This window comes from Equus przewalskii, chromosome 4 (assembly GCF_037783145.1).
Source record: "Equus przewalskii isolate Varuska chromosome 4, EquPr2, whole genome shotgun sequence".
Classification (NCBI taxonomy): Eukaryota; Metazoa; Chordata; class Mammalia; order Perissodactyla; family Equidae; genus Equus; species Equus przewalskii.
Genome location: NC_091834.1, coordinates 3,986,525 through 4,012,060, shown reverse-complemented (window position 1 = coordinate 4,012,060; position 25,536 = coordinate 3,986,525). Strand labels below are relative to the sequence as shown.

The 25,536-nt window shown below is 42.8% G+C and overlaps 1 protein-coding gene across 3 annotated transcripts in view; it reads left to right on the top strand.

Moving 5' to 3' along the window:
• The first annotated feature begins 431 nt into the window (after positions 1 to 431).
• DNAJC2 (DnaJ heat shock protein family (Hsp40) member C2) overlaps positions 432 to 25,536 on the top strand; it is a 30,736-nt gene continuing 5,631 nt past the window's right edge. Inside the window, exons 1-12 of one of the 3 annotated variants that reach the window (XM_070617055.1) lie at positions 432 to 712; positions 2,377 to 2,567; positions 7,906 to 7,981; positions 15,969 to 16,067; positions 17,077 to 17,218; positions 18,486 to 18,566; positions 19,456 to 19,521; positions 20,282 to 20,373; positions 20,448 to 20,569; positions 20,995 to 21,144; positions 24,479 to 24,567; positions 24,640 to 24,709. In XM_070617055.1, coding sequence (XP_070473156.1) covers positions 649 to 712; positions 2,377 to 2,567; positions 7,906 to 7,981; positions 15,969 to 16,067; positions 17,077 to 17,218; positions 18,486 to 18,566; positions 19,456 to 19,521; positions 20,282 to 20,373; positions 20,448 to 20,569; positions 20,995 to 21,144; positions 24,479 to 24,567; positions 24,640 to 24,709 — 1,242 coding nt within the window. In that variant the 5' untranslated portion in view covers positions 432 to 648. The remainder of the gene's footprint in view (positions 713 to 2,376; positions 2,568 to 7,905; positions 7,982 to 15,968; positions 16,068 to 17,076; positions 17,219 to 18,485; positions 18,567 to 19,455; positions 19,522 to 20,281; positions 20,374 to 20,447; positions 20,570 to 20,994; positions 21,145 to 24,478; positions 24,568 to 24,639; positions 24,710 to 25,536) is intronic. The other 2 variants (XM_070617056.1, XM_070617057.1) reach the window with 2 other exon arrangements.

Below are 25,536 nucleotides of genomic sequence, written 5' to 3'. Positions count from 1 at the left end.
TAGAACAGAACACTAGAGAAGGGTTTCTTCTTCAAATGTTATGAGGATTAAATGAGATAACGCAGGCATCACTTAGTGGTCGCACAGCAAATGTTCGCTGCTATTATTATTTAGGTAAACACAAATGCATTGCAGGTGTATGCACAGAATTCTCCATGGATGTATAAACTACACTAATTATTCTCAATACTAATTCCTACACCTCTTTTCATTTTTGATTTATACAAGTAGAGCCACTAGAAAAATCAGAGGTTAGGTTCAGACTAATCTATAAAGTAGTACTATCTTGAAAGTAAAAAGAATACAGGAAGAGCCACTTTAGAAAATTGTGTTCGACTGATTGCACCTGGATGAAGAAACGACCCTTTTTACCCGGGAACTGACGAATCTAGGAACCTTTCTCTCGCGAGTCTTCGTCGCCAGCCGGACCTGAGCCCGCCGCGGAACGAAGCCGCCGCACACGTTGGCGGGGCGGGTGGGGCAGACTTGGCCTCCGCACCGCGACAACTGCCTCCCGGAAGCAGTCGCGGGTCGTCTCCATGCGCCGGCTCCCGGGCGCCCTGGAGCCCCGGCGCGAGGCTCGGAGCGGGAGGTAGAGCTGGAGGAGCCTCGCCGCCCTGCGCCCGCGGCACCGGCCCCGGCGCCATCATGCTGCTCCTGCCGAGCGCTGCGGACGGCCAGGGCACCGCCATCAGCCGCGCTCTGACCTCGGGTACGTGTCCCCTCAGCCGCGGCTCGGCGGCCCGCGGTCCCTGCCCGGCGCCCGGGCCGCGACGAGCGCCCGGCTGTGTCCTGCTTGCGGCGGGGCTTCCCCTGACCGGAGGGCGGGAGGGCGCGCGGGGCGTCTGCCCTCTGCCCCGCGGCTTCGTCCTGCGCTCCCGGCCGCTGACTCACCGACCGGTCCCTGGAAAGGTCCCCGTGAGCATCTCCTCGCCGGCGGCCGGCGGCCCGGCGCCCCCGCGAGCCCGGGGTCCTGCAGCCCCTGCCGGCGCCCGGTCAGCCCCTCTCCCTCTCTCCGCGGGTGCGCCGGCCTGGTGCTGTAGATGTCACAGCTCGGATGCTCATACTCGGTGGGAAGACCGTTCATTGCCCGTGCTGGGGTGAGATGCGTGCCGACAGACTCATGAAACTTGTCCTGCTGCTGTAGGGTCTTAGTTTATAGCCTGGACGGTGTGGGTACTGTGGACTTAGAGTTTCCGTGACCTGCGTTCATCACCATCCGGCCCGTGTAGACGCTTGCCGAGTGTGGTTTTGAACGCCTCTCCCGGCACGTGTTGCATTCGTGCTCATGGAAGTCTATGCGCAATCTTAGAACTGGAGGGAAAGAAGTGAAAGGCAGTGTTCTTAACAACCACACCCACGCCGCGCAGGTAGCACCTCTCGAACCTACTGTTCAACTCCTCTCCTGTGTAGGGCAGAGGAAATCTTAATTTCCCAAACCAATTAAAACGTGGAAAGTCAGTTATTTTTAGAAAATTGGGGCCATTCCGTATAAGAGAAGACTTATATCTGAGTTGTTTATTACTGGACAGAAGAAAGCTTTTTTGCTTTCGTACGGAATATGAAATTAAAATTAAAGTGTTCTCTTTTTTCCTGATCCAAATTACCTTTTTTTTGAATTGTTAATATACAGATGCACAGTGATTTACCCCCGCGTCCCAGGAGTAATGATAAGGCCTTATTTTTATGCGACAGTTTGTGATTTTCAAAGTGCTTTCATTGTTTGCCCGTTCAGTCTTTCAAGGAACCGTATAAGATAGATATTGTTCCCATTTTACAGTGCAAGATGTCCGTGACTCGTTTCTCAGGGCCACCCACTGTCAGACCTGGACCGAAATCCAGAGCTTCTGATTTCAGACCCAGCGCCTGTTCCATCCACTGTAGCATAGCTGTGTTAGTAAATCCTCCTTAGCTTCTTGAAAATTATCTTTCAGAACAAATCATTGCTAGTGAGTTCTTAAAATTTTTTAAAGCTATCTGAATTGAAGGTTTTAATAAGTGAGAGGTTTTGAGGTGTTTTTAAGAAGGTTTTGTGTTTTGGATGAGGCTAGCTCTTTATGACAGCTTGTCATTCTTTATTGCTTTATTACAATTATTGGGCTAAAAGTAAAGCAGTTTGCAACGTTTCTCCCTGTTCCCCACCTTCCTCTCATATCCGCAGAAAAGTATTGATTTGTTGACATAGCCGAATGTTTTGTTTTGTCAGATAAGTGGAAGAGGTTGGTTGAATACTCTGTAAATTCTGAGAAATGATTATTTATTGCTGGTTTTAAAATTATATTCTGATGCTGTCACTGTTTTGCTCTTATTTATTGGCTTGGAACAAATTTAGTCCATGCAATACACTGAAGCCTGTCTTAACGCTTTTAATCACAGCCTCAACCCTCTGTCAAGTTGAACCTGTGGGAAGATGGTTTGAAGCTTTTGTTAAGAGGAGAAACAGAAATGCTTCTGCCTCTTTTCAGGAACTGGAGGATAAGAAAGAGTTGTCAGAGGAATCAGAAGATGAAGAGCTGCAGTTGGAAGAGTTTCCCATGCTGAAAACACTTGATCCCAAAGACTGGAAGGTATTTAGTATCTGAGTCCTTTGGTCAGTCAGATGCTTTGTTAGACATAAGCAGTTCTCCACTAATAAACCATGTTTCAAGATGCTTCCACGAGAGAACCATAGCTGAGCATCTGTTGATTGTTAAGCCCTGAGTGGGGCAGCAGTGGCCGTGGGATACTGTCTGTTCTGGAGAATCCAGGAAGGTTTCACAGAGAAGATAATGTTTGAGCTGGTCTTAAAAGGATGAGTGGCAGTTTGTGAAGCAGAGAAGGAAGAAAAGGCGTTCTGGGCAGAAGGAATAGATATGCAAAGACACAGCCACCGGAGTAAAGGAATGTGCACCGCCTCTTCAGGGATCGGTGAAGACTCACCTGGGGCACTTGAGGGATGGTGGTGAGAAATCAGGCCTGAAACAGACTCTAGACCAAACTCTGTGGTGTCCTTTTTATGCCATGCTAAAGAACGAATTTAAATTTTATTTTTGGGGCAGGAGGAAGTCATCAAAAGTTTCTGAGCTAATTTTAGAAAAGTAATTCTCCTTGCAGTACAGAAAATTGCTTAAAAAGGGAGGGCAAGACTGGAGGGGAAGTGAGTAGTCTGCTGTTACAGGAAGCAATGATAGTCCAACCCTGCGAGTGAATGCTTGATGCTCAAACTAAATTTGTGACTGGATTTTGAGGAAGAGGGGACAGATTTGTTTTTTTGGGAGGTAGGCTTGCGAGTCCTTGGTGACCTTGGCTGTATGGCGCCAGAGAAGGGGACGTATTCAGCAGACCTCTGAGCACTTTGGCTTGTGTGACCCACCAGAGTATGATGTCAGTCACCAACACTGGGATGTAGGAAAAGGAAGTTTGTGGGGAGTGTGGTATTTGGGGTTTTTTTGGTTTGGCTTGGTTTTTTTCAATTTTTTTTATTTGCATTCATAATAGTTTACATCATTGTGAAATTTCAGTTGTACATTATTGCTTGTCTGTCACCATATAGGTGCTCCGCTCCACCCCCCTTCCCCCTTCCCCTGGTAGCCACTGAACTGTTTTCTTTGTCCATGTGCTTGTTTATATTCCACATACAAGTGAAACCATATATATGTATATGTTTACCACATCTTGGGAGTGTGGTATTTGTGTTCGAGTTTGGCTATGTGAAAATTGAGTTTCTAGTAACATACTGATCAAGGTGTCTGTTGGTGGTTGTTAGTGCCATCGAGTCGATTCCAACTCCCACTGACCCTGCATACAGCAGAGGGGCACCCTGCCCGGTCTTTTTGCACCATCCTCTCTCCTTCCACTGCTCCATTGGACAGTGCTGGTAGTGCTCTAGTAGATGACTAGAAATTGGTCTGTGGCTCTGAAAAGAAGTTAGAGCCAAAAACATTTGCAAGTCCTTGGTGCATAGGTGGTAGCTGAGGCTGTGGGGAGTTGAATGACATGAGCCAGGGAGAAGAATACAGACAAATAGATATTATAGTGTTTAAGTAGGCACTGGTATAACACTTAGATGTATATACTGCAGCATTATAGTGCCTGCATTCAAATCTGGTTCTGCCCATTTAGTGTGCTGGGACCTTGGGGAAGTTATTTGACATCTCTATACCTGATTTCCTTTGTTGATACGGTGAGATTGCTAACAGCTCAGAGGATTATAGTGAGGATTAATAAAAGGCTGCGTAGAAAGCACTCAGCCGAGCGCTTGGGCATGTGATAAATGCTAAACCAGCAGTAGATCCTCAGAGTTCCTCTTGTAGGTGGTTGTGAGGATGAAAGGAGATGAGGCATATGTGTAAAGCATTTAGAAAAGAAAATTAGCACTCAGAAAGTGTTAGCTGATTCTCCTGCTTTCATCATCAATTTTAAAAGGAAAAAAACTGAACATTGAGGAACATAGATATTTAAGGGATGGGCAGAGGAGGAGAAACAGCAAAGGATACTAAGAAGTGTGAAAGAAGTAGAAAGAAAAAGACATATGTTCGCTCAACAAAGATTTATTAAACATCAGGCACTAGATTCTTCCAGAAACTAAGGAAGGAGGAAGTCTCAAGAAGGAAAAAGCAATCACAGTGTCACTGCTTTGGAGAGAGGTGGATCACGTAACATAAATAATGAGAAAAGGCCACTTGGTTTGGCAGACGCAGTTTAGGCAACCTTGTTGAAAGCAGTCCTGGTAAAGTGGGTGGGATGGCGCGAGACTGCGGTGGGTTGAGGAGTGATGAGGTGAGACGGAGACGTAAGTGTAAAATGCTCCTTCAAAGCTGAGTTGTAAAGAAGATGAATGAAAATAGTAACTTGAGGGAAAGGCAGGGTCAGGAGGAGACAGAGTTGGGGAACACTGAGATCTACAGAGAAGAGGAGAAAGAGTGGAGGAGGTCTTTGGCGTAGAAAAGAGTGGATGAGAGCAGGGCAGCAGGTTCATACAGTTGTTCAGTTAATTGTTTCATTCAGCAAGTAGGGCTCGAGCGCCTGCCCTGTGTCAGATGCTGTTCTGGGAGCTGACAGTCTTGTGCTGAACAGACTGTCACTGCTCCCACACAGCGTATAGTCCAGTGGGGAGACGACAGTAAGTGAATGTCAGGAACTTGGACACTTAAGTACTGGGCAGGGAGCAGAACAGGGCGATGTGGTAGAGGGTCCAGGTGCCTGCTTTGGACTGAGCAGATGGCAGGGGCCTGTGGAGCTGACGTTTAAGGTAAAACCTGAATGACTTGCAAAGATCGGGGAGAGGGGCATGCCAGGCAGGGAGCTTGTGCAGAGGCAGAAAGAAGTGTGGATGTGCCAGGAACTGAAAGGCGGCCGATGGCTGGAACAGAGTGAATGGGGGCGCCATGAGGAGGTACGGAGTTGTGGTCAGTGGAAAGCCATTGGAGAGTTTGAAGCACTGACAATTTTTAAGTACTTTGGAGGGAACAAAAAAAAGCAGAGGTGGGGAGAGAAGATTGTCTGTTTTAAATAATGTGATGACATTTAAGTTGAGACTGAAGAATGAGAAGATGGCAGCCTCATGAAGAGTGGGGGAGAAGGAATAAAACAAAAAGAGAAGGAAGAAGAAGAGAGGGGGAAGAATGTGTTAGGCAGAGACTCCAGCGTGTGCGGCCCTGAGGGGCAGGCGCTCGCTTCTGCAGTGAGCTGGGATGCTAGTCTTGTATTGCAAATGGGGGACCACGCTGGAGAGTCCCAGACCAGGAAGTGCGAGAGATGGAGGAGCTCTGCACATCTGGAGCTCAGAGGAGGGCTCTGCTCTCCAGTGAGTTGAGGAGTCGTGAGCATTTACAGGGTTCTTACTGTATTCTATCCTTGACATCGGATCAGATCAGCTAGGACCAAAGTATAGAGAGAGACCAAAGAAACCTCAGGACTGGGCTTTGCAGGTCATTGAGAAACCAGTAAAAGTGGCTGAAAAAAGCTCCTGTAAGGTGGGAGGAAAATAGAGAGGGTGGATCACAGAAGCTAAAGGAAGATAGTGTTTCCAGGAAGAGTCAGCTGTGCTGCCACTGGGAGTTGAAGTCAGTGAGGCAGAGGGGCGATCTTGGATTTGGCACCCGGAAATTGATACTTCATAGCACCTGGGTGGGAGTGGACCGAGCAGACCAAGCAGAACCAGATGGGAGTGGGTTGAAAAGTGAATCCTAGAAGGAACAGCTTCGTCAAGAAGTTCCACTTCGATGGGGAGCAGAGAAATGGGGCAGTCTCTGGACAAGGTCATGGAAGGGTTTTTTTGTCTTTTTTTTTTTTTTTTTGATGACATAGCAGAGCATCTCTTTATATGGGCGAAAATAATCCAGTTGGAATTTAGGAGATGCCTGATAGATTCCAGTGTTTGAGGAGACTTAGAGGAGATGATATTCAAAACCAAGAGGAAGGGTGGAGTAACTTCTCTTGATGGGACAGGCTTTCTCAGTTGTGAAGGGGAAAGGTGTGTGGATGCAGAGAGGGTGGTAGAAAGATGTTGGAATTTAAGAAGGATAATTCTTTTGTTTTTTCCCAAGATTGGCACCTGAGCTGACATCTATTGCCAGTCTTTTTTTTTCCTTCGTCTTCTCCCCAAAGCCCCCCAGTACATAGTCGTATACCCTAGTTGTAGGTCCTTCTAGTTGTGGCACATGGGACGCCGCCTCAGCGTGGCTTGCTGAGTGGTGCCATGTCCGCACCCAGGATCTGAACCGGTGAAACCCTGGGCCACCGAAGTGGAATGTGCAAACCTAACCACTTGGCCACAGGGCCGGCCCCTGGATTTTTCAGTTAAGCAAGAGGCAAGGCCATTGATGAGAGGGTGGAGGAGGGTCTGTGAGGTTTGAGCAAAGACTAGAGGACGCATCTGAGCAAGTGGAAAAGTGAACCAGCTGGAACAAAGTGATTGCTAGGCGTGATGAAGGAGCCCGTCCGTATGAGGTTTGCAGCCCTGAATTTAAAGGGAAACCAGTCAGCCTTAAGTGACTTCTTCTCCCGTGTTTTATGCCCTCAACTCCCCTTCCGCCCCACTCCTCTCAATACTAGATACACCTTTTGAGTCCTTACGGAGCCTTCACTCCTCTTGCTACCTCAGCTTCCAAATTTGCAAGGATGTTAACCAAAGCAGAAATGAAAGCAGGTACTTCCTGTATAGAGAAGCCTCATCCCTCAGGTTATCAAAATTTCCATCCAACCTACCTTCCTTGCTCCACACAACCCCTAGTCCTATCTGTCATTGCCCAGGGCCAACCTGCTGGGACTGCTGTAATGCTCCCCTCAGTTCTGAAATCTTCCTGGCTGCACCTTGATTTAAGGATGGCCATATGGCGCTGGCCCCGTGGCGCAGCGGTTAAGTTCGCACATTCTGCTTTGGCGGCCCACGGTCCACTGGTTCGGATCCCAGGTGCCGCCATGGCACTGCTCATTAAGCCATGCTATGACAGGCATCCCACATATAAAGTAGAGGAAGATGGGCATGGATGTTAGCTCAGGGCCAGTCTTCCTCAGCAAAAAGAGGAGGATTGGCAGCAGATGTTAGCTCAGGGCTGATCTTCCTCAAAATAAAAAAAGTATGGCCATAGGCTATTAATAGATGTTAAGAGACAAAAAGTGTTCTATAGTCAAGTAAGTTTGGGAAATGTTGTGTTTTGCGGGTTTCTTTCTGTGCTTTCTTTTTTAGTTGCAGATGATCTCAGAGCATTTATTAGGCTGTGTGCATCCAAATCATCAAGAAGGCCATACGACAGTCCACATTTTCCAGACTTAAATGACCACAGAACCCCTTTTATACAGAATCTCTCACTGGACTCCTGTTATGGGAGTGTGACTTTGGAAAACACTGTTTTGGGGTGTCAAAACACAGGATGGGATATATTGCTCCATTTCAAACTTGACTGCCTTTTTTGTCTTTATCAGAACCAAGACCATTACGCAGTGCTTGGACTTGGCCATGTAAGGTACAAAGCTACACAGAGACAGATCAAAGCAGCTCGTAAGTACTTAGTTATTTTGAAATAATCAAGTATCTGGTATGGGAAATGTTACCCTTTTGAGAAGATGTGCAGTATCTTGGTCTATAGCCATAAGTCTAGATTTAACAGCGTGTGTTGTTATGGTCATAGCAATGTGTAACCGCTCTCTCCAGTTTACCTTCAGAGCCAGAAAAAAATCAGTCAGCCTTATGTATGGACATTCTCATTATGGATAAGAAATTAAGGGGTGAGTGTGTGTGTTTGTGACAGGATAAAGAATATTCTTCCGATGGCAAGCTTTTAAAACATACTTCACCTCCCTTTAGAAGTGTGGCCTGCTGTATTTAGTGGAACCTGCCTTGTTACTGAGGTTTTTTGATGTCATCTTTTGGTCTTAGGTCACACTTTGGTTGATACCGCCCTGTCTCTTTGTCTAAGAAAGAGTTATCTGAGGCTTCGTTATTATTTTGATTGACACAGTTAAAACTTCGAGGGAGGGGGGAGATTGATGGGAATCCAGTCTTTGTGTGCCTTATAAAACTCCATCCCCTTAGTGCTCCTAAATGTCTTGTCCTTTGCATGCCTGTGGACGTAATTCCCGACACACCATTTGGTTTACCTGATTAGTAAAGTTTAATGAAAGAGTGAAGTTCATTAGTTTTCTGTATTTTGTCTTAGGAGAATATTCTGCCCTCCTCTAGAGAATGGGTATTGAGGTCAGAGGAGGTAAGATTGTGGCCATAGGGAAAAGGAGTAGCTAGTCAAGGCCAGTCAATCAGAGAAAGTATTTTCCTTGGAGGACGATGGCTGAGTGAACCTATCTCATGTTGGAAAGTACTAGTTGAGACTGTGGTAGGGGAACTCAAAATTTTCTCTATTGATGAAAAGCACAGGCAGTATTTTTTAACAAAGTGGAGGGATTCATCAGATTATTTTAGAGCTATTATTGGATTTCTTAAAAAGCTGGCATGGTGTTGGACTAAGCATGTTATTGCATATGAATAGTCATTGCAAAATACATAATTGCCAAGAAAATTCATTTGCCATGGAAAAGTATTTGCAAAGTGTTACTATAGGAAAGAATAGCATACAAATACCAAATATGTCTTGATACATATAAATTTGTGAAAGAATTAGAAGTGATTTAGAACCATGAAAATAGTTGGTGTTTTAAGGTAAAGGAATTGTTTCTTCCTCTAAAGATAAAAAATGTACAACAAATTATAAAAGAAACACCCATTTGTTTCTAAGTCCGTTCTTTTTTTTTTTTTTTTAAGATTTTATTTTTTTTCCTTTTTCTCCCCAAAGCCCCCGGTACATAGTTGTATATTGTTCGTTGTGGGTCCTTCTAGTTGTGGCATGTGGGACACTGCCTCAGCGTGGTTTGATGAGCGGTGCCATGTCCGCGCCCAGGATTCGAACCAACGAAACACTGGGCCACTTGCAGCGGAGCGTGCGAACTTAACCACTCGACTATGGGGCCAGCCCCTAAGTCCATTCTTTTTATTGGCATAAAATCAATTTTTTAATATTTCGTAGCCAAAAGTTTTACAACCTCAGTGCACAGATGATTAACATTAAGTGGAATTATAGTTAACTCTCTGCACTTTGATGAATATTCTCAGTATTTATTCAGAAGGAAACTGTCATTCTCTTACCTCTGTCACCACGAAATAAACAGTTGCTGCTTTCTGAAATCTTGTCCAGAAGTAAAAATGCAAAGTTAGTGTTTGCAAATCTATAATTATTAGCACACACAAACCTAATAAAAATGTAAATCTAGGGGCCAGCCCCGTGGCACAGTGGTTAATTTCACACTTAGGTGGCCCAGGGTTCACCAGTTCAGATCCTGGGTGTGGACCTACACACTGCTTGTCAAGCCCTGCTGTGGCAGGCATCCCACATATAAAATAGAGGAAGATGGGCACGGATGTTAGCTCAGGTCCAGTCTTCCTCAGCAAAAAGAGGAAGATTGGCAGCAGATGTTAGCTCAGGTCTTATCTTCCTACAAAAAAAAAAGTAAGTCTGATAGCATTTGAGATCCTTCAAGTTCTTGTATCCTATTACAAACACACGTGAAAGAGTTTTATTTTTGTTTAATGTATTTTGAATTGCTATCATGAAAATTAGGAAGTCGATTAAGGGTGAATAAAGTAAGTGGTCTTTTTTTCCCTTTGCATTATCCAAAAAGAGTAAATTACCAGAAAGGTTGAATGATGGGTTCAGAGGAAGTGCTTGCATGCTAAAGGTGATATTTCAGTTGCTTCTGTAGTTTTGTTCTTGAAGTAAAATTGCCGCGCTTGCAGTAGGTGATACATGTGGGTTTGATAGTCTTTGCACGGAAATAAAATCTTCAGTAATTAGAATTTTCTAAATTTAATAATTTTAGCTTAAAATATTTCTGACATTTTAAAATGAAAACTTTCATATCAAGCTTCTTAAAAATTATCAATCATATTTGGAGACATTTTACAGTCATAGCAATATGAATGTACAGCAAAAGCCCCTTTGCTAATGTTCCCTCAGAACATTTCAGAAACTGTCTTTGGTGGGAGGAGGGAGGAAAGGGAAGTCTTTGAAATTTCAGTAAACTTATATTAGCTGCTCCCAAATCACCTTCATTTCTTTTTCAAACCAACAGTGTTCTTTGGTCTCCTTTACCTTATTGTTAATATTAGTAACATCGTTTGCTCCCTCAAGAGCAGAGTACAGGACAATCTCAGGACCCCTGATGTATATGGATGGCTGAAGGTGACTAGACAGAAAAATCAATGAAGAAAAAAATAGTGCAGCGTAAGAAGGAGACTCTGCAAGAAAAAAACTGAGATGTCATCTCTCTCAGACTCTCTCATAAGGTTCAAAAGAAAAATTAAGTATCTGCTACATGTCGTCAGTGAGATATGAAGACACTGCATTGGGGGGCAGTGTAGAATGAGACTCATTGCAGAAAGAGACTCAGGAAAAATAAATAGAATTGCCTGGAAACTAAAAACATGAGAGCAGATCTAGAATTACAAAGGCTGACGTGCCATTTAGAAAACATAGTAAAGCCGAGGACAGCCTTGAGGAATGTTCCCAAGATTCAGAGGGAAAGAATAAAGAGATGCCAGATTTCCCTAAAGAAGTCAGAGTAAAGTGTAAGAGAAAGAATAATTGCAAACAAAGAAGAAAACTTACCTGATTTATAGAAAGAATCGTCCTGAGATTGAGAATGTTCGCAGGCGTGTGACTTAGGTTCCCTACCCAGCACCCACTTGCAGCTCAGAGAACAGTGTACGTTAGGCCGAGCTGCCCAGGTCTATTTTGCCAGCAGGGTTGGAGAGCACCACAGGGAGAAGCGGTGGCTTCCCCACTCCCTGGCAGCGGAAGTAGCCCGTGCTCTGTTTCAGCAGTGCCCAGCACTGGAGCCATCATCACACTTCTCCACTGTGATTTGGTTGTTGTTCCTGGCCACCTGGCCTCCAAGCCTGACAGTCTGACTCTCACAGAGATTCTGTGAGCCGCCTAATAACCTTCAATAAATTCCTTTCTGCTTAAACCAGCTAGAAGGTGAAAATGCCTCTTCTTGAGTGTTAATGGAAAAAAGATAATATACTTGACTGTAAGAAAAATCTTGGAACTCAAAAAAGCAAAAATATATTTGTCACAGTTCCTGAACCCTTGCAGTTTTTGTAGAAATCACTAAGTTTAATATGCCCATGAAAAGATAGGTACAAAAGTGTTCACAGCAGCCTTATTCACAATATCAAAAAACTGAAACCACCCACATGTTCACCAACAGGATAATGGACGAGCAAACTGCTGTATGTTCATACAGCGGAATAGTACTCAGCCATTTAAAAAGAACAAATTACTGGTACGTGCAGGAATGGTGGTGAATCTCAAAACATTATGTTGACGAGCCGGCCCCGTGGCCAAGTGGTTAAGTTCGTGCGCTCCGCTTCAGTGGCCCAGGGTTTCACCGGTTCAGATCCTGGGTGCGAACATGGCACCGCTCATCAGGCCGTGCTGAGGTGGCATCCCACCTGCCACAACTAGAAGGACCTACATACTACAGTACATACAACTATGTACTGGGGGGCTTTCGGGGAAAAGAAGAAGAAAAAAATTATTGGCAACAGATGTTAGCTCAGGTGCCAATCTTGGAGGGAAAAAAATTATGTTGAGCAAAAGAAGTCAGATACGAAGACATAGTTCATGATTGTATTTACATGAAGTTCAAGAACATGCAAAAGTAATCTATGCTGATGGAAATCAGAAAAGAGGTTGCCCCAGGTGGTAGGGGTGGGAGTTGACTGGAAAAGGGTGCAAGGGAACCCTGTAGGTGATGGAAATAGCCTGTATTTTCTTTTGGGTGGTAGTTACAATTGTCAGAACTCATTGAACTGAATACTGAAAATCTGAGCTTTTTAGTTTATGTGAATTTTATCTCATTTCAATAAAAATAGATGAGATTAAACAAACCAAAAAAAAAATCACTTATGAAATTTAACTCTTTGGGGCCTAAACAGATATAAAAATTGTATTGATAGGTAATTTTTGCAACAGTAAGATCACGGCTGCAAAACTCAAGGGATGGCAGTGAGAGCTATACCATAAGTTCATTGCCTCAATCACCTGAGGTTAGTTTTTTAAAGGAGGGAAATGGAAAAGAGGCGTTCGATTCAAATGTTTAAAAGAATAGCACTAGGAGCATGGAGGAGAAAAATAGAAGGAAACAGTATTCCAAAATGGATTTATAAGAAGAAAAAATATGAAATACAGAAAGAAAACCATTATAGAAATTTTTAATTGAGACCACCATTAAATGCACTGAATTTGAGAATTTTGATAAAATTGACTTTTGAAATTGAAGAAATTTTACAAGTTTCAGAAGAATTACCTCCTAAAAAATGTTTTTAGGCCCAGGTGATTTCTCAGGTGAATTATTTCAAATGTTTAAGGAATTGAAGATTCATATGCTGAACATAAACTGTTTTGGGACAGTTCATTTTGTGAAATTAATGTAATCCTAGTATGAAAACCTGGCATAGAAAGACAAAGCTATAGAGACAATAAAAAGATTGTGGGGCCAGCCCTGTTGCCTAGTGGTTAAGTTCATGCTCTGCTTCTGTGGCCTGGGTTCATGGATTCAGATCCCAAGTGTGGACCTGCAACCACTCATCAACCATGCTGTGGTGGTGACCCAAATACAAAATGGAGGAAGATTGGCACAGACGTTAGCTCTTCCTCAGAAAAAAAAGATCATGGTTGCCAGGGGTTGAAGTGGGTAGGAAGGGATGAAGAGGTGGAGCGCAGAGGATTTTTAGGGCAGTGAAAATACTCTGTATGATATTATAATGATGGAGACATAGCATTATACGTTTGTCCAAACCCATAGAATGTACAACACCAAGAGTGAGCCATACTGTAAACTGGGCTCTGGGTGATTATGACGTGTCAGTGTGGGTTCATCAGTTGTGAAACATGGAGTGCTCTGGTGGGGAATGGTGATAACGGGGGAGGGGGAGCTTTGCATGTGTGGGGGCAGAGGATAGATAGGAAATCTTTGTACCATCTTCTCAATTTTGCCCTAAACCTAAAACTCAAAAAATCGTCTTAAAATAATAAATAAATAAAAATTTACAACCTGGCAAAGAGAGCTTTAAAAAACTACAAACAAATCTCATCATGAGTGTAATACAAAAAAAAAAAAATCCCAGTTAAACTAATAGCAAATTGAATTTAAGAGTACATTAAAAGCATAATGCCCTTGAACAAGTAGGATTTCTCTCAGGAATCCAACTTAGAAACTTACATTAATATAGCTAGATCTATTTGCAGCTTAGATAATATTATGTGATTTCCTAAATAGATAGTGCAAGTATGTAGAATACAACTTAATATCCATTCCTTTTTGATAAATAGAACTTTGAATAAAAATGCAGTTAATTCTCTACTTTGATAAATATTTCAGACACAGCCCACAAACTTTTAACTGTGTAGCATTAGTGACATTACCATTCAAATCCATGGGCGGAGCTAACCTGCCCATTATTTCTTATGCTATTTTGGGAGTGTGGGTCAGTGAATTAAGATATTAAATCAGAGAGAACTGTTGGAAAGAAGGAAAGAAATATATTCTTTGTGGGTAATATAAGATCTACCTAGAAAACCAAAGAATTGAATCAGGTGGCTAGATGCAGGAAAAATATGCAAAAGTAACATATAGTTTTTGCAAGTTACCATAAACTATATTAGAAAGCTATAGTCATTTTAAAGATTATCCTGGGGTAGGAATAGGTAACCAGAAACAAACTCTGCTAAAATAGTCTGTGATAAAGGAGGCATCGTAAATCAGTGGAGAAGGGAAAGATTATTAGATAATGTTAGGACTTTGAAAGTGACGTTTAGATGGTTGCTTGACTATATTAAAATTCCAAAAATATTTAAAGAAGTTTTTTTAAAATTTCACTTCTAACTGCAGAAAATATTAATGAAGTTAGAAACACGTATCAAACTTTTAGAGAGTGAAGGGCCTTCTAAGTGTGTAAATACTGGAAGAAATCATAAAGGAAATGACCAGTAAATATAAATAAAAATGACTGAAGGTTTTTTTAAAAACGTAAGTGTGATCACAGCAGTTGGGAAAAGCATTAGCCTCAGACACTGTGGACGAGGAGAGGCCTCTTCCGAGGCCAGGCCGAGGAGTCGGGCTGCCTGGACTGGAGCCCGACTTGGCTGGGACTTTGGACAGGTTGCCATGGTTGTGGTTACTTAACCTTTCTGCCTCGTTTTCCTCATCTGTAAAATGGAGAAAATAATAGTACTTTCCGTTAGTGAGAAGATTAACTGAAAAGTTGTGCCTGGTACATATTAAATGTTCAATGGATATTAACAGCTACGCGTTATTTTTTTTTTTAAGATTTTATTTTTTATTTTTGCTTCTCCCCGAAGCCCCTCAGTACGTAGTTGTGTATTTTAGTTGTGGATCCTTCTAGTTCTGTTTGGGACGCCGCCTCAGCATGACTCAGTGAGCGGTGCCAGGTCCGCACCCAGGATCTGAACCGACAAAACCCCAGCCACCTAAGTGGAGTGCACAAACCCAACCACCCAGCCACGGGGCTGGCCCGTACCCATTATTTATTGTAAAATGACTCACACAAACTAAGAAGAAAAACTAAGACAACTCTCCTTCCTCCATAGATGGAAGATGAAAGAAACAAAAAAGAATTGTTGAGCGCTGGTGATAGTTTTAAATCCATTAGATCCAGTCCTGGTGAGGCTGTGGTGAAAAGGATGTTCACAAAGGAGTATGAAGTGGGTTAACTTTTAGAAAGGAACTTGTTCCTACATTTTTACTCACTAATTTTTCTTCTGTAACTATATCCTAAGAAGAAAGAGTCCTAAATAGGGAAAAATACTTCTCTACAGGATGAGTAAAATTGGCATTACTTATAATAGTGAAAAATTGGAAACAATCTGAATATCCAACAGTAGAGAAATAGTTAAATAGATCAGTCTACTTGAAATACTGTATTAAGCAATAATTAAAACATTTTTACAACCAGAAGGACCCACAACGAAGAATATACAACTACGTACTGGGGGGCTTTGGGGAGAAAAAGGAAAAAATTTTTTTTTTAAATCTTTAAAAAAAATTTTTTGAGGAGTTTGTAACAACATGGAAAATGCTAATGCTGTAATGTTAAGTTGGAAAGCGCAGAATATAAATTGGTATATGTGATATAATGACGCCTAAATTTTTTAAAGCATATGCTTTAAAAGAAAAACTGTGGAAATACACCAAAATGTTAACAGTAATTGTCTTTGGGTGTTGGCACTTTGGTCAATTCTTAAAATAATTCTTTCTCTGCAATATCCACACTTAATAAGCTTATATTTTACCGTAGGGGAAAATATTTTTAAATGAGCATTATGATTTTAGAAAGGTTCTTTTTAGGTCATCTTTATTTTTAGTTTTGATGCGTAAAGTAACAAATTATCTAAATCTGGCTTATTTTGTAGATAAAGCAATGGTTTTAAAACATCACCCAGACAAACGGAAAGCAGCTGGGGAACCAATAAAAGAGGGCGATAATGACTATTTCACTTGCATAACTAAAGGTAAGAAAACACCGTAGAGTCAGGAATTTCTAATAGTGATGATTATTTATTACTTGCTGGGATTGGGTTTTTAATGTATACTGTAGTTCATTTAACTATACCATGACATTTTAAAACATTTTTAGTTCCATCTGGTTACTCCTGGTAATCTCTCCCAGAGCGTCACTACACAAGGGGCGGGTCTCCCCACCAGCAGCAGCCCCAGCACCTGGCAGCTTGTCAGAAACGGACATAGTCAGGCCCCATACCAGACCTGCTGAGTTGGAATCTGCATTTTAACGAGATCCTCAGATTTTTCTCATCAGGAGCTCGTCCTGGAGTTAATTCATAGGAGTATTGCGTCTAATGATGAGAATACTAAGATCTTTCTCCATTTCAGATACTTTATGGAATCTAAACTGTTCCTCAGACGTTTTGCTAATTTAAATAAAGAAGTTGATTATATCCTATTAGGGGGCCCACAAATGTATATTGCTATTTGCATAGCCATATCCTCATTAAGCGAATTAATATAGGTAGCCACCATTTCTAAATGTTTCCTTAAATGTAATTTTACATTGTGATGCTAGTTTTTTAAAACTTGTGTACACAGCTTTCAAACTTACTGGCCCACTGTTACACAGTGCTCAAGATGCCTAAGATCCTTGATCTTTTACAGTCTTGGGATCTAACAGTTAATTTTCTAGCTATTTCTTTTTCCTCAGAGTCATGCTTTCTTAAAGGCTGAGTGTTTATTGTTTTGTCATTTTTCCTTCCGGAATAGGTGCTTAAAGCAGTTGTTAGATCCAGTGATACCCTGTAGTGCTAGAGCTGTGGTTACCTAGATTCAGTTCTCCCTCACCCCTGAACCCCACCCCTACCCCTCCCCCGAACCCCCGCCACAAGCACACAGAATTTTTAAATATGAAAAGTAATAACTTTTCTTTTTTAAAGGAAGGGAATTTTTTTTTCTTGCAGGGAAAAAAAATGTAGAGTCATGGTGATGTGACCTTATCGTTTTTTTCCTCAGCTTATGAAATGTTATCTGATCCAGTGAAAAGACGAGCATTTAACAGTGTAGATCCTACTTTTGATAACTCTGTTCCTTCCAAAAGTGAAGCAAAGGACAATTTCTTCGAAGTGTTTTCCCCAGTGTTCGAGAGGAATTCCAGGTGCGCTGCGGCGTCCTCGCGGACGTGATGCTCTGTTGGCTGCTGCTTGTCTCACTGGTGTCTGCTTTTTTCCTCGGATAGTAGTTGTCTTCTCTTCCTCTGGTGAACCTACTGCTCTCATTTATTTTGCTCTCTAAACAGAAGTCCCTTTCCATAGTGGAATTCCTTTACAACTCATGGGATGTTTTTCTGATAAATTTCCTTTAGGGGAAAGGACAGTAGCTGGCTTTATGTGGTGTGATCCTGATACTTAGGTGACAGTAATTCCCCATTCTTTGGCTTCCCCTTTATTATTAATGGGGACATTTCTCTGTTTGCCCCATGATCATTTGAGAAAAGCTTTTGTTCTATTTTTTGAGCATCTGATTATCATAAGGTTCTCTGGCAAAGGATGGTTTATATTTAAGAATAAAGCATATGCAATTTATTTCACTGAAGTCAGTTTTTAAATAGTGTGTATGAATATTATTCTACGTCTTTTGGTTCCACCTGCATTGGAAGGTTTCCTTAGAGCACATCTTGGCCGCACACTGGAATCCCCTGGAGAGCTCGAACAATTCCTGCGGCCCGGGTTCCGCCTGGAGAGTGTGAGACTTAATTGCAATCTCAGTTTCATTGGTTGTGGAATGCCTGCAGGGTTTTTAATGCTCCCCGGTGATTCTAATGTGCAGCCAAGTTTGAAAACCTCTTTGATTAGCAGTTTGGTGGAGCCCAGTATCTCCTCCACCCATTCTCCTCACATTTGTTTCCTAACAGTGCTGAAGGTGTCGTTAAAAAAAAGTATTCTATTTTTTTGTGAAATGGTTTTGGAGAGTGAAAATGTAGGGAAGTGCTGCACCTGAAAGTCTGACTTGGGGAAGCAGGCGGCAGTGAGCGAGGGGACGTCTGTCTCCTCCGTGAGCACTAACAGTTTTCGAAGGCTGGACCCCCAGGTTGCTCCTGTGAGGGCAGGCGTGAGTGAGTGGGGAAAGGGGGCTAGCGCCTGCTCCCCCAGCCAGCCTGGCAGCTGCTCCAGCCCGGTAATTTATAGGCAGTGATCAGAACGCTGTTCCCCTGTTTTCTCCCCCACCTCAGCCTCTCTGTATTGCACTTGCCTTGATCAACACATCACTGCTGGTCTTCCAGCTCCATCTCTTAGTCGTAGAGGATGTGGGCAGGGGAGATTATAGGGGATTAGTAAAAACTGGTTGTTTTTAATAAATTAGCTAGTCTGTTGAACTTTGGTACAAAGTTTTTGAATAGATTTTTCTTTCTTTTAATATTTCAGATGGTCAAATAAAAAAAATGTTCCTAAACTTGGTGATATGAATTCATCATTTGAAGATGTAGATGCATTTTATTCTTTCTGGTGAGTGACTACACTGTTTGTATGAGGCTGTCATTTCTTTAAAAGCATAAGCATTCATTAAGTCCTTGACTGACTGTTCATAAATCAGGTGAGAGATGGGAGAGCCACAGAACCTTCCCTCAACAAAAGCTCTCCGTTCAGAAATTAATCAACATTTTCACATTATGCTATATTATCTCCTATGTGATATTTAGGCTTTCATGATTTTTCCCAATCTGTTTTCTATTAATAGGATTTCTAAAGATCAAGCACACTATAGTGGTAAAAAATGAAAATTGAGGAGTCATTTAAACTCAGTAAAAATAAATAGATTTCATTTAGCTATCTTCCTGTTAAAAGTACGTGAGTACATGAGGAGGAAGACAGTGCTATTTGTCTAACTAATTCACTAATGTTTAATAAACACAATATTCAGTGGCCATTTTATACGTCCTAAATTTCTCATTAAGTATCTGGTAAGTGAATACATAAAATCACTGTGAAAGTAAAAGACAGAATTTGGCTCGACCAGTTGTAGTTGCTAGTACCTCAGAGGAGACAAATGAGAGGTGAAATAACCAGCTCGCTTACCTTAGACTTGGTGGACTGGTGAAGGGGAGGCAGGGGGAGCCCAGCAAGTCCCGGCGGGGGAGCCACCTCACCGAGGAGGGTGGGTGGGACGGGGTTTGATTGAGGGGCGATGTGGGTTTGAGGTTTTCATACCAGACACAGTGTCGTTGAAAAAGGACAGACCTGAGCGCAGTGTTAGTTCATCACCAAAAGAGAGAAGGGATCTGTTAAAACAAACTCATCCACTTGCCATTAATACTTCTTAAAATTATGTGCATCTAAGTTAATTTTAAAATTTTGTTCATTTGTTTTGGTTTGATTTTTATTTTCTGTCTATTAGGTATAATTTTGATTCTTGGAGAGAATTTTCTTATTTAGATGAAGAAGAAAAAGAAAAAGCAGAATGGTATGTATATAAGTCATTAATAAAGGAAGAAATTTATTTGGTTCTTTGGTGTTTGTGATGATGGAAAAATATATTACATATATTTTCTTTATGTTTTCTCTTTGTGTATCCGTATTAAATGAGTTTTTTGATATTTTGAGACCCCCTTCTCACAAGTAACTAGATGGGGCCAAATCAGTGGTTGGTTAGAATATGCTTATGAAATTACCAAGGAACAGACTTGTCAAAAAAGCTCAATTCATTAATTTATTTTTCTTTTGGCTGCTTAACCTGTGGTTTTTTTCTTGGTGAAGAAGATTCACTCTGAGCTAACATCTGGTGCCAATATTGCTCATTTTTCGCTTGAGGAAGATTGTCCCTGAGCCAACATCTGTGCCAGTCTTCCTCTGTTTTGTATGTGGGATGTCGCCACAGCATGGCTTGAAGACTGGTGTAGGTCCACACCCAGGATCTGAACCCACAAACTCAGGCCGCCAAAGCAGAGCACACTGGACTTTACTACTACGCCATAGAGCCAGCCCCTGCCTCTGTTTTATTTTAGTTTTCTCTCTGTGTGTAGGGAAATTCTTTTGACTTGAATGTTCCCCAAAAAATTAACCAAAAGTAATACTAAGTAGAACCACCCCATAACTAATGTTAATAGTGACAAAGCATTTTAACCTTCTCAGATGTTATTTACATATAAATTTATAAAGTATTACATTTTCCAGGCATACCATCTATAAGCAATATTTTGTTTCCAATATTTTCTGTTTTATAGTCGTGATGAGAGGAGATGGATTGAAAAGCAGAACAAAGCAACAAGGGCACAAAGGAAAAAAGAGGAAATGAACAGAATAAGAACATTAGTTGGTAAGTATAATTGGTTTTTTTAAGTTCTTTAATTAAATGCTATAAATTCAAAAGATTAACTTTTTTTCTGGTAGACAATGCATATAGCTGTGATCCAAGAATAAAAAAATTTAAAGAAGAAGAAAAAGCCAAGAAAGAAGCAGAAAAGAAAGCAAAAGCAGAAGCAAAACGGAAGGAGCAAGAAGCTAAAGAAAAAGTAAGATGACTTTTGATGAAGTTGGACTTGAAATGATCGTAAAATCTTTAATCTTGAGATCTATTTTAAAAAACTGTAATCTAGAAGCGGAGAATTTGGTGCTACTGTGATGAATGACATATGACAAATTGGTGCAGTTGATAGAGGGATCTTTCTTAGCAGCAAATTCTTACTGAGCAAAAACATGATATCATATAAATTCCTTTAATACTATGCTTATGTCTAATATGTTTATTTTACATTTCTAGTAAATGTTTGTAGAGCTTTACCAGCTACTTTTCCCAGTTCTGCCCTCAGTCTTCCATAAGTTGTCACCTTTTTTTCTAATTTAATGTATTAAAAGATTGAATTTTTTGAGTAACATTATAGGGCAGTTAGGAATTCTAATTTTCTTGTTAAAATTATTCTATTCCCCATTATTAAAGCAAAGACAAGCTGAATTAGAAGCTGCTCGGTTAGCTAAAGAGAAGGAAGAAGAGGAGGTTAGACAACAAGCATTATTGGCAAAGAAGGAAAAAGATATCCAGAAAAAGGCCATTAAAAAGGAAAGGCAAAAACTTCGAAACTCGTGCAAGGTATGTCAGACTGATGAACACACATTCGATAACAAGTCAGTCAAGTTGCTGATTAAACTTAAAATTATTTCTTTTCTATACTATGCACATATAATTAAACTGTTGTACATACACATTTTATCTCAAAATGTAGATGCTTTTAAATTCATTTTTTTTAAATTTCACACGTGCATATTCCAGTATGCAACTCTGATAGATTTTTTTTTTTTTTTAAGATTTTATTTTTTCCTTTTTCTCCCCAAAGCCCCCCCCCCGGTACATAGTTGTATATTCTTCGTTGTGGTCCTTCTAGTTGTAGCATGTGGGACGCTGCCTCAGCGTGGCCCGATGAGCAGCGCCATGTCCGCGCCCAGGATTCGAACCAACGAAACACTGGGCCGCCTGCAGTGGAGCACGCGAACTTAACCACTCGGCCACAGGGCCAGCCCCTCTGATAGATTTTTTAATATCACCATCATGCCATTGTCAAACCTTAAAAAAACTTGTTTAATATTCTAATAGTCTATATTGAGATCTCCTTAATTATCTCAACAATGTCTTTTCACGTTTGATTTATTCAGATTAGGGTCTAAATAAGATAGTTACAGAGGCTTAGTCACGTCTCCTGATGGTGCCTGTAACAGCGCCTGCCATCGCCATCCCCCCACTGCCATTCCTTTATGGAGAGCCCAGGTCATTTGCTCTGAGAATGTGCCACAGTTTGGTTTTGGCTAGTCACTTCCTTAATGGTGTGTCTTAGAAAAACTTAATTCTTGTCTTAGAAAAAGTTCTTTTAGAAGTTAAACTTGGGTCATTTTTAAGGATCTGAAAGCTTTCATTTTTATCTAAATAAAGGGATATCATTTGGGTGGGTATTGGTAGTTTGCATTCAAATACAGTTTTCACTAAAAAATACCCAGAAAACCCAGAAGTTTTCAGATGTAGTTTCACAGGTGTCACCATGGTGAGGAGAGGAGGCCGCAGGTGTCAGAGTGGTGAGGAGAGGGGGCTGTGGGTGTGTCACAGTGGTGAGGAGAGGAGGCCGTGGGTGTGTCACCATGGTGAGGAGAGGAGGCCACGAGTGTCACAGTGGTGAGGAGAGGAGACCACGGGTGTGTCACAGTGGTGAGGAGAAGAGGCCGTGGGTGTCACAGTGGTGAGGAGAGGAGGCCGTGGGTGTGTTACCATGGCGAGGATAAGAGGCTGTGGGTGTGTCACAGTGGTCAGGAGAGGAGGCCGTGGGTGTCACAGTGGTCAGGAGAGGAGGCCGTGGGTGTCACAGTGGTCAGGAGAGGAGGCCGTGGGTGTCACAGTGGTCAGGAGAGGAGGCCGTGGGTGTGTCACCGTGGTGAGGAGAGGAGGCCGCGGGTGTCACAGTGGTGAGGAGAGGAGGCCGAGGGTATGTCACAGTGGTGCAGAGAGGAGGCCGCGGGTGTCACAGTGGTGAAGAGCAGGGACTCAGTGCTGGCTTTCCTGGGCTTCAAGCCACTCTCCACCTATCGCCATCTTTGGCCCTCAGGTGGTTACTTCAGCTCCTTTATGCCTCAGTTTCCTCCCCTGTGCAACAGCTACAGTAATGTCTAGTACGGTTGTTGTGAGGATTATATGAGATCATTGACACGCAGTACTCGGCACATTGGGCATATCATGAGAAATCAACAAAGAGACTTAAAGAGGACAATTAACATAGAAAGCTTGACTAGGTTTAGAGATGACACATAAATGAGGGTAAAAGTTCCGGCATTTGCTAACTGTTTTATTGCTCTTTTCCAACATGAGTTCATTTATTCGTTCATCAAACATCTGGTGAACCCTTCGTATGTGCCAAGCAGTTAGAATTGATATGTGGAAGTAAGTAATGATGACACAGTCCTTGCCTTCAAGGAATCCACTGGTTAATGATGAAGAATGACAAGCAAACAGCTATTTTAAACACATTGAAATGAGTACTAGGATGAGAAGGTACCAAAACGGTAGTCAAGGAAGGCTCTCTGGATCTCGTAGGATTCAGCCCGGCGCAGCAGTATGTGTGTGGTGTTGGAGATGAGGGAGAGAGGATGCATGGAGAGAATGGGGAGTTCAGAGAGGTGGGCTCACTGAGCTAGAGGCCGCTGAAGAGCTGAGGAGGAGCCAGGTCTTGGAGGATGTTGTGTGTCGTGCCAGTTTCAGTTCAATCCTGAGTTTGATTTGGGTGCTGAGGCAGAGAGACCCATTAGGAGTCCTGCCGTCATGCAGGTGAGAGCACTGTGGCTCGAGGTGAGGTAGAGATGGTGGGGCTGGAAGACGTCGCAGGACTGATACTTAGGAGGAAGAGCAGCTACTGCCTGCGGGTGTCAGTCAGGTGTCGGAGGTGGCAGAGGAGTGAGGGTTACTGTATGTCCTGCTTTTTGCATGGAATACTGGATGGGTGGTGGCGGTGGTATTCTGTGAAACAGAGGAGGAGGAAAAGGCCAGGGAGAATGATGCTTTCAGTTGAGGGCGTGGCGAGCACGTGGAGACAATCAAACGAAGATGCGCCATAGGTGCCGGGTGTCCAGGTCTGGAGTGAAGAGCGGGGTCATCACAGCGTCAGCCATATCTCATTAGCCGTGTAAGGAGATGAGCTCGCCCGGGGGCGGGTACAGAGTGAGGAGGGGAGGATGGACCCTGGCAGACTCGATTCTTAAGGTCCTGAGGAGGGGAGGAGCAACCAGACCAGCAGGAAGAGGCTCAGTGGTGCTCCTGGCAGCCCAGGGAAGGTCGGCAGTCACAGCAGCCCTGGAACCATAGTGAGAGCCCGACTGCAGGGATTAGGGAGGAGAGGGAGGGGTGTGGAGTGAGTGGCGGCAGCAGCTTCAAGAGGCAGAGCAGGTCCTGTCCAATTCTTGTTCATCCAGGTTCGTCAGGATGTCCCATTCTAAGCATAATCTTGGATCAGAATTTTTCTACTGCCTCCTGTTCCTTAACACTACATTATCTTTTTCTTTCATTTCACATTTAAAATATCCAGTAAATTTTAGTTTGGCACACACTAGACAGAAGAGGCAGCCTCACAGGAATTTTAACTTGAGTCATCATGCAGAATTTCTTGATTCTTACGTGGCTCTCTGAGGAACCCTTCTGCCTGTCATCCCATCCAGAGGCCTTCCGCACCAGTGCCTTCGGCTGTGCGCTCCGGCCGCTCAGTGATGCCTCACTGCCAGCCGGCCAGCGAGAGCCCTGGGCGGGCCCTGGGTAGGCATGTTGACTGATGGACAGAGGCCACATGCTCCCTGGGGAACCTCTCGAGAACATCACGCTTTGCGCTGTGTTTATGGACGTGTTCTCGAGTGTCAGCAGACATGATGAACGTGTGTGTGTGTGTTTGTGCTTCCAGACCTGGAACCACTTTTCTGACAGCGAGGCAGAGCGGGTTAAAATGATGGAAGAAGTGGAAAAGCTTTGTGATCGGCTTGAACTAGCAAGGTATACCTATAGAACTGCCACCCAAGTCCTCTCGTGGGCTTAGGGTCCGGTTTCATCCCTTTTTCCCTTTAGCTTACAGTGCTTGAATGAAACACTCACCTCCTCCACAAAAGAAGCAGGGAAGGCTGCTCTGGAAAAACAGGTAATAGAAGAGCACACCGCTTCCTCCTCATTTAGCTCTGCTCATAGCGTCGCTTTCCCCTCAGTATTTCCCCACCTAACATGCACGCCGCTGTGAGGAGAAAGAGTGTCTCGTTTCCCTGCATGTCCCTCACTATGCTTCGCTTATAGGAAGTGCCACTGTTCATTTAAACTGGACTTAGTGTGTATGGTTGTTACCACGTGTAGTGTTGGATTTGTGCTATCTAGCATGTTAATAGTTTTTTCAAAATCATTATCAGAAAAAAATAATTGTTTTGACTATTTGAGCATTTTTGTAGGCTGATAATATTTAGAACCAAAAAAGTCCTTTGTTCTGTCTAGTCTACACTTTGTATTTTACAGATGAGGAAACAGGCCCAGAAATTCAGTTCGGTGCAACAAGTATTAGTAACTGCCGTATATAGCACCAGGCTCAGGCGACCTGGAGAAATGCCTAATGCTGTTGCTGCCACCAGGGAGTCAAGGAACAGTTATGCTCGAGAGAAAGGCCTAAGGATCAAAGGGTGGAGGCCACAGTGCAGGCCGTAGGTCAGACAGGAGCTGCCAGCTCCAGGCTGGAGTGCTGGGGAAGGCCCAGTGAAGGCTCTGAGCCAGCCTTGAAGGATGGATAGTGTTGAAAGGAAGGCCGGGAACAGCATGAACTATGAGATTCAGGTCGAAGGAGAAAGTTAGGAGGAGGAGAAGTTGGTTAGGAAAAGTAAAGCCAAATGAGGCAGGTTTTTCATACCAGGATGACTAGTTCCCATTACTGCAGAGCTTTGAGTAGCAAAGGGTAGACACTGTACTCTGAATCTGGCGTTTGTGGGC